General features: G+C 43.7%; 1 protein-coding gene across 2 annotated transcripts in view; it reads right to left on the bottom strand.

Annotated features, from left to right (window-relative positions):
- Positions 1-19,385, bottom strand: part of LOC140717373 (laminin subunit beta-3-like) — a 142,692-nt gene that overhangs the window by 45,308 nt on the left and 77,999 nt on the right. Inside the window, exons 1-2 of one of the 2 annotated variants that reach the window (XM_073030889.1) lie at positions 2,174-2,267; positions 1,754-1,832 (exon numbers count right to left, since the gene is read on the bottom strand). In XM_073030889.1, the coding sequence (XP_072886990.1) occupies positions 1,754-1,778 (25 nt within the window). In that variant the 5' untranslated portion in view covers positions 1,779-1,832; positions 2,174-2,267. Of the gene's footprint in view, positions 1-1,753; positions 1,833-2,173; positions 2,268-19,385 lie in introns of those variants that run through there. The other variant, XM_073030890.1, reaches the window with a different exon arrangement.

The raw sequence follows: 19,385 nt of genomic DNA, 5'->3' as shown, positions 1-19,385 counted from the left end.
TAATAAGAACAAGGAGCAACCTCTTTTACACAGAGGGTGTCCCAAATTTGAAGTGCCTGAGGAAGTGGTTGGGCCAGGTAAAATACTAACTTGCAAAAGACAGTTAGACAGGTACATAGAGTCATAGAACAGTACAACACAGAAACAGGCCCCTCGGCCCATTTAGTCCATGCCAAACCATTTAGGTTGCCTAGTCCCATCGACCTGCACCATAGCCATCCATACCCCCATCATCGATATACCTGTCTAAAGTATTGAAATCGAGCTCGTATGCATCATTTGCACTGGCAGCTCATTCCACACTCCTACCACCCTTGCAGTGAAGAAGCTTCCCCTCATGCTCCCCTTAAACTTTTCACCTTTCACCCTTAACCCATGCCCTCTGGTTGTAATCCCACCTGACCTCAGTGGAAAAAAGCCTGCTTGCATTTACCTATCTATACCATTCATAATTTTGTATATCTCTATCAAATCTCTCCTCAATTTTCTACTTCCCATGAAATAAATTCCTAACCTATTCAATCTTTCCTTATAACTCAGGTCATCCAGTCCCAGCAACATTCCTGTAAATTTTCTCTATAGTCTTTCAATCTTATTTACATTCTTCCTGTAGGTAGGTGACCAAAACTGCACACAGTACTCCAAATTAGGCCTTACCAATGTCTTGTGCAACTTCAACAATACATCCCATCGCCTGTACTCAGCACTTTGATTTAATGGCCAATGTGCCAAAAGCTTTCTTTACGATCCTAACTACCTGTGTCGCCACTTTCAATTAATTATGGACCTGTATTCCTAGATCTCTCTGTTCTATGACACTCCTCAGTGCCCTACCATTCACTGTGTAAGTCCTACCCTGGCTGGTCCTACCGAAGTGAAACATGTGAGAAGATTACTGCCTGTTGCTGACAGAATGGGTCAATGGTTTGTCACCAGTATCACAGCCACCTGTCCTTCTCCCTGGCCGGTCCTTTCTACTTAGTTTTCCCTCTATATGAAACTTCTACTATTCCTGTTCAAATTCAGATTCCTCTTTATGGTGGAGAATGCCTGAGATCTCAAACATCTTCTCACCATTCTTTGCTATATTTGTAGTTTACGAGGAACATTAATGGTCAGGTGTGGGACCTAGTGGGAGAATCAGTTAATAGATGTCGGTGATAGTCTCAAAGTATCAGTACTTCTTCAGGTAAGATGTAGGTACCTTCAGAATCAGATTCAGATTTAACATCATTGTGAAATTTGCTAATTTTGTGGCAGCAGTATAATGCAATACATGATAAATATAGAAAAAAAACTGAATTTAGTATAAGTACATAAATGTACATTAAATAGTTAAATTAATAATTAGTACAAAAACAGGAATAAATAAGTGGTGAGCTAGTACTTAAGGGTTCAATGTCCAATCGGAAATCTGATGGCAGAGGGGAAGAAGCTACTTTTTGATTCGTTGAGTGTGTGCCTTCCGGCTCCTGAACCACCTTCCTGATGAGAACAGGGCATGACCTGGGTAGTGGGGGACTCGAATAATGGACGCCACCTTTCTGAAGCTAGTACCTATAATGAGGCTGACTCATTTTACAACTCTCTCAAAACCAACACATTTGTCAGACTCATTCACTCCTGAGTTCCTGAGACATCTTCATTTACAAGTTGAAGCATAATAAAGGTTTTCGAGAAATAGAATCACAACAGCGCAACGTATTTAACAATTGGTCTACTTCATGCTCAGCGTTTGAGCTTTTAAACTCACCCAGGCTCAGGAACAGCAGCAGCATCTTCACACTCAAAGGCGGCTTCTTATAGTTCTCAGACTTCTTAAAGTATACACCCTGCAAGAAGAAAAACACAAAACCATCAATATTTTTAAAGAAACATTCGGACTTCATTCAAACATTTGGAGAACCATCTTCAAATACGGAATTACTTTAAAAATAAAGTCAGCTTTGGCAACTGAAATCAAGACACAGTCATGTCAGAATGTATGTTCTTGATTTCAAGTACTGAACAATTCCGTGCTCTTGAACGTTTCCAGATCATTGAAATTTTTCAATCCAATAAGATACTTCAAGTCAACAACATTTTGAAAATTGAATTTTCCGTAATTTATTGGGAAGTGTTTACTCAGAAAAAAACTCTCCCATTAATCCCGAAAGTCTGACTGCTACATTACCGATGGTAAAAGCTCCTGTTCCAATGGTTGTCGGTCTAGTGATGTGTTCCCACCTGGCACAGTCCCGTCTCTGCCTCTACATGTGCGAGCTCCTGTTTTTAACTGACTCTCCTGTCTGGGAGTGTCTCAGGTGAACTGAGTCTGCCGGTGATGAAGGAATGTCTCAGGATTATTCACGCACACGCCCTGTGTTGTCCCTACCCTTGGGTCTAACACTCAAACATTGATCAGATCTCTCTGGTCTTTCCAAAATATTAACTAAATCACGCGTGTTTCTTTTCTTTTGTAAGAAAGATAATTAAAATGTTCCCGTATGTTTCGTTGCGTTCATGTTTTTTTAATTAGCACCCACACTTTCAAGAACTTTTTACAGCTTATATTTCAGCATTACTATCTCAGTCTTTTGTACATTGGCCGTCAGATTGTTCCAACCTCTATTGCATTTCTTTACTTCTCTCGAAATGCCTGCAAGAAAATCCCGCCTGGTATAGGGGTGGGGAGAAACATCGCTCAGGATCGAAATAAACTGCAGGGAGTTGTAAACTTAGTCAACTCCATCATGGTATGCAGGACATCTTCAAGGAGCGATGCCTCGGAAAGGCGGTGTCCATCAGTTAGGACCCCCACCACCCAGGACATGCTCTCTTCTCAACAGAGAGGAGGCACAGGAGCCTGAAGGCACACACTCAGTGATTCAGGAACTGCTTCTTCCCTTCTGCCATCTGATTCCTGAATGGACATTGAACCCGTGAAAACTTTTTTTATTGCTATATTTTCGCAGGACTTATTTAGTTTGACTGTTTGATAATTCCCATATTTGCATGCATTGTAATGTATTGCTGCAGCAACACTAACAAGTTTCACCACATATGTCGGTGATATTAAATCTGATTCTGAAGAAAATGAATGGAAGGTAGCTTATGGTAACATATACGTATTTTGATAATAAATTTACTTTGAACTTTGACTCCAAGCAGTGCTCGGGGAGCTTTTAAACAAAGGGTTTTGATCAAATGTTTTTTCTTTACAGAGAAGGGTGTTTGACGACCGGGGTGACGAAGGAACTCAGCAGGAACGCCGAGGATAAGGCAGCTTGCTAACACACGGGCATCAGAATATTCACGTCAGGGCTCCGACCGGGGCTGCTTGGGCCGTGTTTGATGATTGTGTGTTCAGGATTAAATGTGCTCTCTGTTCCGGGAATGGCAGGCCTGTAACAACAGATCCGCACGCCTCAGCCTCAAGTACAACAGATGACACACCTCAGGTGGGGCTCCGACAGCCGGCGTAGACGGGTAACTACTGCCGAGGTTTAACCTGAGCAGTGGGGAAATTCTCCCAGAGAAAGCAGTGGACGGAAGACAGATAAAAGATTCGTATAACATGACCCTTATATTGATATACGTACATCAATGTGTGTCTGCAATAGAGACAGAGAGATTGGAAAGAGAAGAGAGAGATGAGAAGACGGCACATTCCAGGCACCCAGCCACTCTCTGTACAAAACCTGTCCCTCACATCTCCTGTGAAATTATGCCCTCTCTCCATGTTTACCCATTAAAATACACACACTTCAAACCATCCATCCAGTCCTATCTATTACTTTCCTCCTGCCTGTTTTTACTGACCCTGACATCTACCTCCTTCTTGGTCCATCCAGCTTTCTGATCTGGTGCTCTGGAAAAAGAGTGGTGGGGGAGAGAGAGAGAGGAGAAAACCAGAGAAAGACTCTCTTATATGCACCTACTGAAAGGGTACAGAGGAGATTTACAAGGATGTTGCCTGGATTGGAGAGCATGCCTTATGAGAATAGGTTGAGTGAACTCGGCCTTTTCTCCTTGGAGTGACGGAGGAAGAGAGGTGACTTGATAGAGGTGTATAAGATGATGAGAGGCATTGATCTTGTGGATAGTCAGAGGCTTTTTCCCAGGGGGCTTGCACGAGGGGGCACAGTTTTAAGGTGTTTGGAAACAGGTACAAAGGGGATGTTGGGGTTAATTTTTTCACACAGAGAGTGGTGGGTGTGTGGAATGCACTGCCGGTGACAATGGTAGAGGCAGATACAATAGGGTCTTTTAAGAGACTCTTAGATAGGTACATGGAGCTTAGAAAAATAGAGGATTATGCAGTAGGGAAATTCTAGACAGTTTCCTGAGTCAGTTACATGGTCAGCACAACATTGTGGGCTGAAGGGCCTGTAATGTGCTGTAGATTTCAGTGTTCTCTGTTCTAATGTATCTGCCTGCACCACACCCCCCCCCCATCTGTGTATTCCATGTACCCACTGTTCTCTGTGTAAAAAAACTATCTCTGATATCCCACTATACTTTCCTTCAATCACCTTAAAATAATGCCCTCTTGTATTAGCCGCCTGTCCTAGGAGAACGTATCTGCCTGTCCACTTGATCTACAGTATGCCTCTTTTCTAGCACATCTCTGTCAAGTCACCTCTCATCTTCTTTCACTCCAAAGAGAAGAGCCGTAGCTCGCTCACCCATCCTCATAATCCATGCTCTCTAATCCAGGCAGCATCCTGGTAAATCTCCTCAGCACCCTCTCTAAAGCTTCCACAGCCTGCCTATAGTGAGGTGACCAGTCCCAGGTCAGGATCTGAACAGAATACTCAAGGTCAACTCATCTCCATCCCACAAACCCAGCCTAAACAATACTCTAAGAAAGCAATCACTCCACTGGGTTTTGGGAGATTAGGCTCCATTCTGCCATCTGCATACTTGACCTCAAGAGGTCGAAGTGCACAGAATCCACCGGAACACAGGGTCCAGGGCAACTTTACCTAAACTAGTTAGAACTGAGATTCTAATAAACATGTTTATAATCTGAAAGGAAACAATGTTATATTTTTAAAATTAGTTTATTATTTCAAAGGGATTCCCGACCATGCAGGGACAGATGGGATCAGCTGAGATAGGCACGATGGTTGGTAAGGATGTGGTAGGCCAAGGGGCCTGTTTCTGCGCTGTTCTACTGGATGTGTGTCCCTATCCCGTCTTCCTCACTGGGATTTCCAGCCATGTCGGACCAAACCTCACCGGAAGTAAAGATGAATTTTCAGATGAAAATGGATCTTAATCGGTTATGGGCAAGGAATGGGAAATGGATTTCGATACAGATAATTGTGAGGTGACAATCCTGGAAAGTCAAACTAGTATAGGATTAGTACTATGAACAAATCGTATAATGGAACACAAGGGCCTAGGAATACAAGTAAAAAGTTTGTTTAAAACCGTGTGGCAGGTAGACAGAGTGGTGAAAACGGTGTTTAGCTCACTGGCCTTTATCAGACCAAGCATTAGGTAAAGAAAGAGAGTTTAGGCTGCAGCTGGTGAGGCTGCACTTGGAGTACAGTTTTGGTTGCCATGTTGTAGGAAAGATGTGTTTAAACTGGAAAAGAGTTCAGAAAAGATTAACGAGGAAGTTACCAGGACTAGAGAGCCTGAGTTTTAGGAAGCGATTGGCCAGACCAGGAATTTACTCCTTAGAATGTAGAAAAATGAGAAGCAACCTTATAGAAAGGTTTAAAGTTATGAGAGGCAGGGTTAAGTTTGATGGTAACAGTATTTTCTCTAGGGTAGGGAGTCTAAAACAGGGGGGGGGGCATGGATTTAGGCTGAGAAGTGAAAGGTTGAGAAAGGACCTGAGGAACAGCGTTTCACCCAGAGGAGGGTGAGTATTGGGAACGAGCTGCCAGAGGAAGTGGCTGATCAGGTGCAATAGTATCATTTAAGAAGCACTTGGGGCAGGGCTTGGAGAGATATGGACTGGGCAAGGAAAATTGGCACCACGGTTAGCTGGATCTGGTTGGGAGGGAGCAATGGGTCTTGTTTTGCTGTAGTTGTTTCATTGTTGTATTATGTTGTTCTGCCAAGCATTGTGGGTAAACTAGGTTGGCACTGAATATGTGGCAACACTTGTAGACTGGCCCCAGTGCGTCCTTAGAGTATGTTAGTTGTTAACACTAGCGAAGCATTTCGCTGTTTGTTTTGACGCACGTGTGATAAATAAGCCCAAATCTGAATCATTTTGATCATTTACTGCTGATCACATTCTGATTAATCTGTCCAGACAAGCTCCCCGGATATGGGTCAGGTTAATACTTATCTCATAAGTAAACACGCTGCCACCCTCCCCTCCCTGTTCGATGAGGCAATAGTCAGGTGTTAAAACCCGTCTGGGAAAAGTTACCGCAGAAACCTGAAAGCATACTTGTAAGATATGGCTATCTGCTTGCTAGAAGAATGGATTTCATCTGGCGTAATACCTCCGTTTAGACCAGGATAAATCTGGTGAAAGTGAGCAGACAAAGAGGAAAGAAAATGGAAGATGCGGGGCTGAGCTGCAGCTACATCTGAGCCAACTTAGGCTCAGTCCAGAGAGTGAGGATCAGATTGAACACACAACACGGGGAGGCAGAATTAATCTTCACTGTCTCACTCACTCCTGTTTTCCTTAAGCAGCTCTCCACAATAGCCTGAAATATCGACACCACTTCATCCCCATGGCGAGACCTCGTTATGAGTTTGAGGAGATTTGGTGCATCACCGAAGACGCTTGCTAATTTCTCCAGATGTATGATGGAGGGAAATCTCCCTGGTTGTAACACGGCCTGGTGTGGAGGCTCCAATGCGCAGGATTGAAAGAGGCTGCGGAGGACAGTGGACTCTGTCAGCGCCATCATGGGTTCAAGACTCCCCCCAGCAAAGGACGACTTCAAATGGTGATCCCTCAACAAGCCGGCAGCCATCACTAATCACACACTCAAAGTTTAGGAACAGCTCCACTATCAGATTTCTGAATGGTCCATTAATGTGAGCTCACTATTTTGCTTTTCTTTTTATTTTATATATTTCTTATTGTAACTTGGGTGTCAGGGTGGAGATACATTTCTACCAAAAGAGGTGTAAGGCACTCCTTCCCTCCACTAGCCTTCAGGTCCCCCTTGGGCAAGATGTAGCACCTGCTTATCCCCCCGATCACGTCACATGAAGCCAAGGGAGCAGGTGGTGGATGGTCGTATGAGCAGCCGGTGCAGATCTCAAGTCCTGGTTATGCGACCACTGACACCAGGCAGACAATCTCTGAAGCGTATTGGCAATGGCTGGGGTCACCCGTCTTGTAAAGACACTGCCCAGAAGAAGGCAATGGCAAACCACTTCTGTAGGAAAACTTGCCGAGCGCATAATCACGATCATTTGATTGCCTATGTCATACAAACGGCACATAATGATGATGATATTGTAACATAGTGATGTTTTTATTACGTCTCGCACTGTACTGCTGCTGCAAAACAACGAAGTTTACAACATGTCAGTGATAATAAACCTGATTCTGATTCAAATTCCTTGGCAACTCTGGTTTATAATTTTGCTTCCCCCAGGGCTGGTATTTCACACCCTGCGTACTTCTTCACTGTTCAGTTTTGCCAAGACCTGTAGATGAAATGGTGCAGCTGAACTTTACCGCCAGCTGATTGAGGCTAGACTGACAGACATAGCCACCTCACCGATGAGTCAGTGTTGCAAATCCAGTCACTTAAGCATGAGTCACCTAAACTTTTTCCAATGTTTCTTAGATTCAGGATCAGTTCCTGAGGATTGGAGAATGGCTAATGTTATCCCACTTTTTAAGAAAGGAGGGAGGGAGAAAACAGAGAACTATCGACCTGTCAGCCTAACATCAGTAGTGGGGAAGATGGTAGAGTCCATTATTAAAGATGAAATAGTGGCATATCTAGATAGCAGTGATAGGATTGGGGCCGAGCCAGCATGGATTTACCAAGGGCAAATCATGCTTGACTAATCTATTGGAGTTTTTCAAGGATGTAACCAGGAAGTTAGACAAGGGAGATCCAGTGGATGTAGTGTACCTCGATTTTCAGAAGGCATTTGATAAGGTCCCACATAGGAGATTGGTGGGTAAAATCAGAGCTCATGGCATTGGGGGGAAGATATTGACATGGATAGAAAACTGGTTGGCAGATAGAAAGCAAAGGGTAGCGGTGAATGGGTGTTTCTCAGAATGGCAGGTGGTGACCAGTGGGGTGCCACAGGGCTCGGTATTGGGACCACAGCTGTTTACGATTTACATCAACGATTTAGATGAAGGCATTGAGAATAACATCAGCAAGTTTGCCGATGATACTAAGCTGAGTGGCAGTGTGACATGTGATGAGGATGTTAGGAGAATTCAGGGTGACTTGGATAGGCTGGGTGAGTGGGCAGATACTTGGCAGATGACGTTTAATGTGAATAAGTATGAGGTTATCCACTTTGGGAGTAAGAACAGGAAGGCAGATTATTATCTGAACGGTGTAGAGTTAGGTAAGGGAGAAATACAAAGAGATCTAGGAGTCCTTGTTCATCAGTCACTGAAGGTGAATAAGCAAGTGCAGCAGGCAGTGAAGAAGGCTAATGGAATGTTGGCCTTTATTACAAAGGGAATTGAGTACAAGAGCAAGGAAATCCTTTTGCATTTGTACAGGGCCCTGGTGAGACCACACCTGGAGTATTATGTACAGTTTTGGTCTCCAAGGTTAAGGAAGAACATCCTGGCTGTAGAGGAAGTGCAGCATAGATTCACGAGGTTAATTCCTGGGATGTCCGGATTGTCTTACGCAAAGAGGTTAGAGAGACTGGGCTTGTACACACTGGAATTAAGGAGATTGAGAGGGGATCTGATTGCAACATATAAGATTATTAAGGGATTGGACAAGATAGAGGCAGGAAATATGTTCCAGATGCTGGGAGAGTCCAGTACCAGAAGGCATGGTTTAAGAATAAGGGGTAGGTCATTTAGGACAGAGTTAAGGAAAAACTTCTTCTCCCAGAGAGTTGTGGGGGTCTGGAATGCACTGTCTCGGAAGACAGTGGAGGCCCATTCTCTGGATGCTTTCAAGAAGGAGCTAGATAGGTATCTTATGGATAGGGGAATCAAGGGATATGGGGACAAGACAGGAACTGCGTATTGATAGTAGATGATCAGCCATGATCTCAGAATGGTGGTGCAGGCTCGAAGGGCCGAATGGTCTACTTCTGCACCTATTGTCTATAAACTCCGCCATGGACGGTCCCGAGCCCAGCTGCCAAAGAGGAGGGGTGGACATGGGGGTGGACATGGGGCTAGCAACACCATCCCGTAAAAGCCCAGTGCTACAGAAATGCCAACAGAAGCTCCATAGACCTCATCCCTCAGTTAGGAAGGATCTTTGCCTAGAAGATGTGAAATGGGCTACACCTGGGACAATTTGGAAGACTGGCCCAGGACTGGGATCTCTGAAGAGCTGCAGTTAGGGTCTATGCCCCAGCTGGGGCAATGGGCTGAAGACAGACAGATGATCCCAGAACACTTTTTCATGTTTGTACATAACATGCACAGTGAGGATGTTCTCTTCTGATGTATTCTGGATTTCTAGCATCTCTTGTGTTTACCATCTTCTCCGTTGTTTCTCACAACATCTGAGGATACACCGAGTCACACCCAGGGGAATCATTTACCTTAATAAACACAAGAGGTTGTGCAAATGCTGGAAATCCAGAGCAACACACACAAAATGCTGGAGGAATTCAACAGGTCAGGCAACATCTACAAAGAGGAATAAATAGTTGACGTTTCGTGCTGAGACCCAGTCCTGATGAAAATTTTGTGTGTGTGTTGTTAATGAGTCTCAAGATCACCAACAGCGATTCGTTCATAATTTTTATTTATTTGTTTTAGAGATTGAGCACAGAACAAGCCCTTCTGGCCCAACGAGCCATACACTCAGAAACCCACCTATTTAACTATATCCTAATCACAGGACACCTTCAAGAGGACCACAGCCTTGTCATTGGGTTTGGAGGCTTGCATGCCTCAATGACCCAGTGAACTATGCTGGCCGGAGTCAGAGCTTTATGCTTTGGCTCTTGGTGGGGTCACCCATGTCAAACAGGTCAAAGGGTAGAGGACAGACTAAGAGTGGTCCACTGGTCCTCCAGGTTTGGCGGGGGGGCGGGGGGTTCAGCTCAAGGCTAACAACCCTGACTGGTGAAACAAAATTGTTATGGAAACAGCAATGAAGGATCCTTCTGTATCTGAGTGCAATGGCCTTTCAGAGTCTCCATTCGGGACAGTATGACGGACAGTAGTGAAAATCGAGATGAAGCAACAGCCATGACGAAGGAAGCCCTGGACACCACCAGAATTGGAGGACCTTCATTTCTGTCCTAAATGCCAGCAGTGTAATTGGCAGTAATAATCATAATCACAGGACAATTTACCAATGACCAATTAGCCTACTAACTGTGGGAGTAAACCAGAGCACCCAGAGGAAAGACAAATATTCTTGGGGAGGAATGTACAAGCTCCTTACAGAGGAAGCCAGAATTGAACCCTGAATTCTGGAACGCTCCCAGCTGTAACAGCAAGGCCCTAACTGCTACACTACTGTGTCACTACTTTCTAATATGTAAAAAATGTAAAGGCGGGTTTTGGTATTAATCAGAATAATATCCAGTAACCCAGAAAATCTACCAAATCCGCACTGCCCTATTACACCCGTGTGACCAATTAACCTGCTAACACGTACGTCTTTGGACTGTGGGAGGAAACCAGAACACTGGAGGAAACCCATAGGGTGAAGGGGAGAACATACAAACTCCTTAAAACCAGTGTCGGAATTGAACCCCTGTTGACATGCTTCAGGAGAACACTGTTCCCTTCCCCTCAATTCACACAACATCAGAACCTCCCATTTCCTGCGGCTCCACACATCAATTACCTTAAGGGAATCTACTCTTTTCCCAGGAATCCTTTTGCTCTTAGTGTACTATAGAATCTTTTAGGTTTTAGTGTATGCTTTGTTACCTTATCTGCCCAGAGTATTTAATTATCCCCTGTTTCCTCCTAATTTACTTTTTAAAAGTACTCCTACGTCTGGCAGGGTAGCATAGTGGTTAGCACAACGCTTTAGAGTACAAGCGACAGGTTCAGTTCCTGGTGCTGCCTGTAAGGAGTTTGGATGGTCTCCCGCGTGGATTTCCTCCGGGTGCTCCAGTTTCCTCCCACAGTCCAAAGACGTACCAGTTGGTAGGTCAATTGGATATTATAAATTGTCCCGGATTAGGCTAGGATTAAGTTGGGATGGGATTGCTGGGTGGCATGGCTCGAAGGCCAGGAAGGGCCCAGTTTGCACTCTATCTCAATAAATATATAAATATATCCCTTACGTAGAGGGGGAAGCCTACTACCCCAGGGACGGTTGATCCCAGCTGCCTCCACCTGACATATGACTCCTCCATTGGGCTGAGTATTGCCCGTCAACCAAAGTGCAGTGAGGTAGTTGGACAGACTCTACAATCAGTGGCCATGATACAAGTACACCTATCCACCTGCCCGTGAATGCAAGTATCGAATCAGCCAATCACGTGGCAGCGACTCGATGCATTAAAAGCATGCAGGCTTGGTCAAAGGGTTCACTTGTGGTTCAGACCAAACATCAGAATGGGGAAGAAATGTGATCTGAGTGACCTTGACCCTGGAATGTTTGTTGGTGCCAGGCAGGGTGGTTTGGGTATCTCAGAAACTGCTGGTCTCCGGCGATTTTCACGCACACGGTCTCTAGAGTTTACAGAAAATGATCTGATAAACAAAACAAAAAATCCAGTGGGTGGTAGTTCTGTGGGTGAAAACGTCTTGTTAATGAGAGAGGTCAGAGGAGCATAGCCAGACTGGTTCAAACTGACAAATAACCATGTGTTACAACAGTGGTGTGCAGAAGAGCATCTCTGAATGCACAACATTTTGAACCTTGAAGTGGGTGGGCTACAGCAGCAGAAGGTCACAAACATACACTCCTTGGCCACTTTATCAGCTAGAGAAGGTACCTTGTGAAATGGCACACACAAATCGCTGGAGGAACTCAGCAGGCTAGACAGCACCCACGGACAAGTGTAAGCAGTCGACATCTCAGGCCGAGACCCTTCGTCAGGACTCCAAACCGAGAACCCTGAAAACAGATCTGGAAGCCAGGTGGCACAAGATGGCAGCAAAGACAAGTTCCCAGGAAGGATACATGGCCGTGGTAGTGTGACCATGGCTGAGGGAGCACATGGTCAAAGAGTTGGAGGGCAGCAGAAATCACAGAGGGGGAGCAGTGAGACAGGGTCAGAAAGATTTAAATTTCTTCAGGACGGGCATCCCTCGAAGAGTTTGCAGTAGCTGTAGTATCACAAAGACGAGAAGGTCTGCCACTGGCTGCACATTCACCCAGTGTACATTTACTGGCACTCTAGATAAAGGCACATATCACTTACTGGAATTGGGTTTGGCAACAGAAATACAAGCTTCAAGTTGCTTAATTTTTTTTGTGATTGTCCACCCTGACTCAAAATAGTTTACAAATGAGGAAACTAGGTGAAAGGTGAGGGGGGTCAAAGTACCTACTTATCAGTTAGAATGGTTTGGGATTGACAAAGATAAGGTTGTTCTGGATTGCAAACAACTCATAGAAGATAACAATCTGCAGAAATCACTGGGGATCCAGTCTTCCTGTTTCAGATGAGAAAGTATGGTGCTGGGCAAATTGAAATCAAAGTATCACAAATGTATTTGTGTCAGAGTTGAAGTCTGTCGTGATTCAAATTGTGTCATTCAAAGTTACTTCCTCTATATTTATGCAAGAACAGGCAAGTTACTTTTCTGAATGTTGTTCTTCCTCTCCATGCCTTGTGGTGCATCAGGCAGCAACCTTGCTATTTCATTTAGCATTTGTGTCTGTTTTTTTTACAAGGCTAAGTTGCTAGCTCAATGCTCAACCTAGCACTGATGGAAAGCATGTAAGGAGTGTACCCAGAACAATGTGCCTCGAAGTCTGGTGTGGATGCCACGACATCACAGGCCACCTTTTTTCTGAATGTGTTTATTCCCTTACATCCAGTAACTCAGGACAGGGATACACTGTTATGGGAGTTCCAAGAAACTTATTATCAAAGTGTGGATACACTACCCTGAGATTCCTTTTCCTGCAGGCATTCACAATAGAGATGTATCTGCACCAAAGGAGGTGTAAGGTGCTCCTTCCATCTGCTAGCCTGCAGGTCACCATTGGGCAAGGTGTAGCACCTGCTTAGCCCCCGATCAGGGTCACGTGAAGCCATGGGAGCAGGTGGTGGATGGTCGTATGAGCAACTGGTGCAGATCACAAGTCCTGGTTATGTGACCACTGACACCAGGCAGACAATCTCTGAAGAGTATTGATAATGGCTGGGGTCACCCGTCTTGTAAAGACACTGCCTAGAAGAAGGCAATGGCAAACCACTTCTGTAGAAACATTTGCCAAGAACAATCATGGTCATGGGAAAACCGTGATTGCTCACATCATACAACAGGGCACGTAGTGATGATGATTCACAGCAGTACAGAGAAATACAATAGAATCAGTGAAAAACTGCACACAAAAATGGACAAACAGACTGAGACTGAGTACAATGTCAATTGCTCAGTAGGGTGGACAGTGGCAGGGGTACATTCTGTCTTGTCTTGCCCACGTGAAGCGTCAAATCCCCAGATGAGCTCCCCTTGCATCCCTGCAAGGCCTGACTCTCCAGCTTTGTAAAGGTTAGCTTTATTTACCACAAGGACATCGAAACATGCATTGCAACTCATCATTCTGCGTCAATGACCAACACAATCTAAGAATGTGTTAGGGACAAGCTACAACTATCGCCATGTGTCCTGTGCCAACCTAGCACACCACAGCTCACTAACCCTAACCAATATGTCTTTGGACTGTGGGAAGAACATGGAACTCCCAGAGGGAATCCACACAGTCATGGGGAGAGTGTACAAACTCCTTATAGTCAGCAGCGGGAATTGAACTCTGATTGCTGGTGCTGTAGGGTGTTATCAGACCATAAGTCCATAAGAATTAGGCCACTTGACTCATCAAGTTTGCTCCATCATTCCATCATGGCTGATTAATCATCCCTCTGAACCCCATTCTCCTGCCTTCTCCCTGTAACCTTTGATGCCCTGACTAATCAAGAACCTATCAACTTCAGCTTTAAATACATCCAATGACTTGGCCTCTACAGCTGCCTATAGCAATGAAGTCCACAGATTCACTATCTTCCAGCTACAGGAATTCTTTCTCATCTCTGTCCTAAATGGGTGTCACTATATTCTAAGGCTGTGCCCTCTGGTCCTAGATTTCCTCACTAATGGAAACACCCTCTCCACATCCACTCTATCTAGGTCTTTAAATCTTCAACAGATTTCAATTATATCCCCTTCATCTTCTAAACTCCAGTAAGTACAGGTCTAGAGATATCAAATGCTCTCCATACATTAACCCTTTCATTCTTTGAATCATTCTCATGAACCTCCTTTGGTCTCTGTCCAATGCCACCACATCTTTTCTTAGGTAAGGTACGAAGACTTCACACAATACTCCAAGTGCAGTCTGACCAATGCAAACTTGGCCAAAGAGCCACCAATTCTGTCATTCAAATCATTGACATATAATATGAAAAGAAACTGTCTCAATACCAACCCCTGATGTACAGCACCAATCATCAGCAGGCAACCAGTAAATGCCCCTTTTATTCCATCTCTTTGCCCCTGTCAGTAAGCCAATCTTCCATCCATGTTAGTATCCTTCCTGTAACACCATTGACTCTAATCTCGTTAAGCAGGCTCACTCACAGCACCTTGTCAAAGGCCTGAAAATGCAAGTAAACAATATCCACTGACTCTCCTTTGTCTAATCTGCTTGGTATTTCATCAAAGAATTGTTAACTCCCCTTAAGTAAACATTGCTGACTTTGGCCTGCTTTATCATGTACCTTGAAACCTCATCCTTAATAATGGACTCCAACATCTTTCCAACCATTGAAGTCAGGCCTGGTGGCCTATAATTTCCTTTCTTCTGCCTCTCTCCCTTCTTGAAGAGTGGAGTGACATTTGCAATTTTCCAGTCCTCCAGAACCATTCCAGAATCTACTGATTCTTGAAAGATAATTACTAATGTCTCCACAGTCTCTTCAGCTACCTCTTTCAATATCTTGGGGTGTAGTTCATCTGCTCCAGGTGACTCATTCACCAGAACTTCAGACCATTCAGCTTCCCAAGCACCTTCTCCTTAGTGATAGCAACTACACTCACTTCTACCCCGCGACACTCTCAAATTTTGGGTATACCCATGGTGTCTTCCACAGTGAAGACTGATGAGAAGTACTTTTTATGTTCTCCTGCCATTTGGTTGTCCCCCTTTACTACCTCTCCACCATCATTTTCTAGTGGTCCAATATCCACTCGTGCCTCTCTTTTGATATTTATATATCTGAAAAAAATAATCTTTTTGGCTAGCTTACCTTCAGATTTCATCTTTTCTCTCTACATTTCTTCTTAGTTGCCTCTGTTGGTTTTTAAAAGCTTTCCAATCCTCTAACTTCCCACTAATTTTTGCTGTATTATATGCCCTCTTTTACTTTCATGCTGTCTTTATCTTCAGTTATCAGCCATGGTTGCCTCATCTTGCCTTCCAAATACTTCTTCATCTTTGGTATGCATCCAAATCCAAATGTGCCTTCCAAACTACACACAGAATCTCTAGCCATTGCTGTTCTGCCATCATCCCTGCTAGTGTTCCCTTCCAATCAACATTGGGCAGCTTCTCCCTCATGCTTCTGAAATTCCCTTCACTCCAATGTAACATACCAATACATCTGACCTTATCTTCTCCCTTTCAAACTGCAGGCTGAATTCTATCACATTATAATCACTGCCTCCTAAGGATTCCTTTACCTTAAACTTCCTAATCAAATCTGGTTCATTACACAACACCCAATGCAAAATTGCCTTTCTTCTAGTCACCAGTTGCTCTAAAAAGCCATTCTACAAATTCCCTCACTTGGGATCCCAAACCAACTGGATTTTCCCAATCTACTTGCATATTGAAATCTCCCATGAGTATCACAACATTACATTGTCCTTTTTACATACCTTTTCTATCTTCTGTTGTAATTTGTATCTCATATTCTGGCTACCTATTTAGAGAGCTGCACATAACTCCCATTAGGGTCTTTTTACCCTTGCAGTTTCTTAACTCTATACACAACATATCACCTCTTTCTAAGGATTTGATTTTTATCAGCAGAGCCATCCCACTCCGTCTGCCTACCTACCTGTCTTTTTGATACATTAATCTACACTCAAAGGCCACTTTATTAAATACACCTGTATACACGCTTGTTAATGCTGATCTCCTGGGATTTTTACACACCACAGCTTCTAGAGTTCACAGACAATGGTGCAAAAAATTAAAAAGAAAACACCCAGTGCAAAAATGCCGTGAGTGAGATTGGTGAGAGGCGAGCCGCCAGATTGGTTCAAGCTGACACGCATTACAACAGTGGTGTGCAGTAGAGCAACTCTGAATGCACGACATATTAAACCTTGATATGAATCGACTATAGCAGCAAAATACCACAAACACACACTCAGGAGCCAATTTATTAAACACAGGAGGTAACTAATAAAGTGACCACTGAATGTACATATAAACATAATTTATAAATTAAACAAGTATTGCAGAAAGACTTGCATTTATTTGGTATAAATGATTCTGGATTTAAGGGGCAAAAGCAATGAAGATGCCCTTAACTCACTTTGACATTGTGTTATTTGGCACCTTACAGAGAGGGACCCTGGACCATTTCTCTTGGATACATCTGTTGATGATAAAGTTGAAATCTATTTTTAGACGAGAACCACAGATCAAGCTTTTCCAAACAGGTTGCTTGTTTTGATGTTACTTGTCCCACTTGAAGTGACCTTTCTCCTCAAACTTTGTGACGTGGCACTGTGGGGAGAGAGAGGATCATACCTCAGTTATGATCGCCAAGTCAGTGCATGTTTCCAGCATCACATTTCTGCTGGTAGGAGCTTTCTGTTTCCAGGTTTGTGACTGTATTCCCAAGATCGCAACAAGGTTACAGAACTAGACCCTTCAGCCCAACTAGTCTGTACTTGCATTTATATTCCACTTCGGTCTCCTCCCCTCTTTCCTCACATCTAGATGTATTGGTGTAACCCCCTATTCCCTTCACTCTGTTACCCTTAGAACCACAGAATATTACAGCACAGAACAGGCCCTTCAGCCCTTGATTTTGTGCCGACCGTTTAACCTGCTCGAAGATCAATCTAACTCCTCCCTCCCATATAGCCCTCCATTTTTCTATCATCCATGTGCCTATCTAAAAATTTCTTAAATACCGCTGATCTATCTACATTTACTATCACTTCCAGCACAGTGTTCCATGCACCCACCACTCTCAGAGTGAAAAACCTGCCTCTCACCTCCCCTCCCCCCCCATATACTTTCCCCCAATCACCTTAAAGTTATGGCTGGGTAGAAGTCTCTGGTTCTCCACTAGCTCTATCTTGTACATGTCTGTCAAGTCACCTCTCATCCTTCTTCACTTCGAAGAGAAAAGCCCCAGCTCATAAGACAAATTTTTTTTCGGATGCTCATCCAGTCTCCTCTTAAAGACATCAACACCATTCAGCTCAACCACTCTCTGGCAGACAGAGTGCCACACTCTCCCCACCCTCTTGGGTAAAGACGTCTCTTGTCAGTTCTCTGTTTTAAGCAACGTTCCCACTTATCTTTTTCTACAACTGCGCAGACCAACTATTGCTCTGAGGAGGAAATTTTTACATGGCCTGAAAACTGCGCAACACTAATTTCTTTTGTTCAATATGTATACTATGAATATTTAGAATGAAATTTGAAAAACCACATACAACAAAGGAAATCTTTCAAGTTTCGTAAACTTTTTCTAGCTGCGTTCAATCCCAGCTGCGCGGCAACAAAGGGTACGTACACAGGAGCATTTCAGTCACTGCACAACCGTGCACCCCCGCAAATTAGAGGGAATAATGACTCTAACACAAGGCCATGGGATCACACACACCCACGTGGTAGGCAGGTGTTTGAATTGGTGTTCACAGTGAAAGCCAGACATTTTCTACTTTTCAAACCCATTTTGATTGCAGAGGCAGTAGCAATGCACGTTTAGAGTTAACAGACTGAAATCCTGTTTCGCCATGAAGAGTGGAAAAGATTTACAAATGATTGATTTGTGGTGCATTGCGAAGTTGTCATTAGCTGTGAAATGTTCAGCTGGTATTCCCCTATCCCACAGTTTGCCATTGGGATAGTCAGCCATTGACCCACTTCATCTAATTCCCACACCTCTCCTCTGTCCTGGTCAGAGCAAGATCTGAGTTCTTCTTGTCCTCACCTCACTGGGTATCAGCATCTCCGAGGATCTATCCAGGGCCCAACATACTGACACAATTACAAAGAAGGCACGACAGTGGCTATATTTCATTATGAGTTTGAGAAGATTTGATATGTCACCAAAGACACTCACAAAGTTCTATGGATGTACCGTGGAGAGCATTCTAACTGGTTGCATCACCAAGTGATACGGAGGTGCCGCTGCACAGAATCAGAAAAAGTTGCAAAGACAGCCATTTCCATCATGGGCACTAGCCTCCCCAGCATCGAGGACATTTTCAAAAGGCCATTCTTCAAAAAGGCAGAATCCGTCCTTAAGGACCCCCAACACCCAGGACATGCCCTCTTCTCATTGCTACCATTAGGGAGCCCAAAGACATACACTCAATATTTTAAGAACAGCTTCTTCTCCACTGCCATCAGATTCCTTAATGGACGATAAACTCATGAACACTACAACATTATTTCTTCTTTCTTTTTTCTTGCTCTCTTTTTGCACAACTTACTGAATTTTATATATATATATATATATATACTATATATATATTTCTTATTGTAATTTATAGTTTTGTTATTATTATGTATCGCAATGTAAAAACAACAAATCTCACAACATATGCCAGTGATATGAAACCTGATTCTGACCCAAGTCTTCATTCAAAGGACCAGTTGAGATTTTGGTCAACAACGACGTCCAGAAAGCTGAATTCAGACGACTCAGAAACCTTGACTGTTTATTCCTCTACATAGAAGCTGCCTGACCTGACGAGTTCCTGCAGTATTTTGTGTGTATCATCTCATTATTCCCTTTTTATTACACTACTTATTTACTTTTTCATCAGATGTATGAAGTGTAAAAGAGAGGTGAGAATAGATATTGGACCTCTGGAAAATGATGCTGGAGAGGTAGTAATG

This window comes from Hemitrygon akajei, chromosome 27 (genome assembly GCF_048418815.1).
Source record: "Hemitrygon akajei chromosome 27, sHemAka1.3, whole genome shotgun sequence".
NCBI classification, from domain to species: Eukaryota; Metazoa; Chordata; class Chondrichthyes; order Myliobatiformes; family Dasyatidae; genus Hemitrygon; species Hemitrygon akajei.
This window is presented reverse-complemented; position numbering and strand designations above follow the sequence as displayed.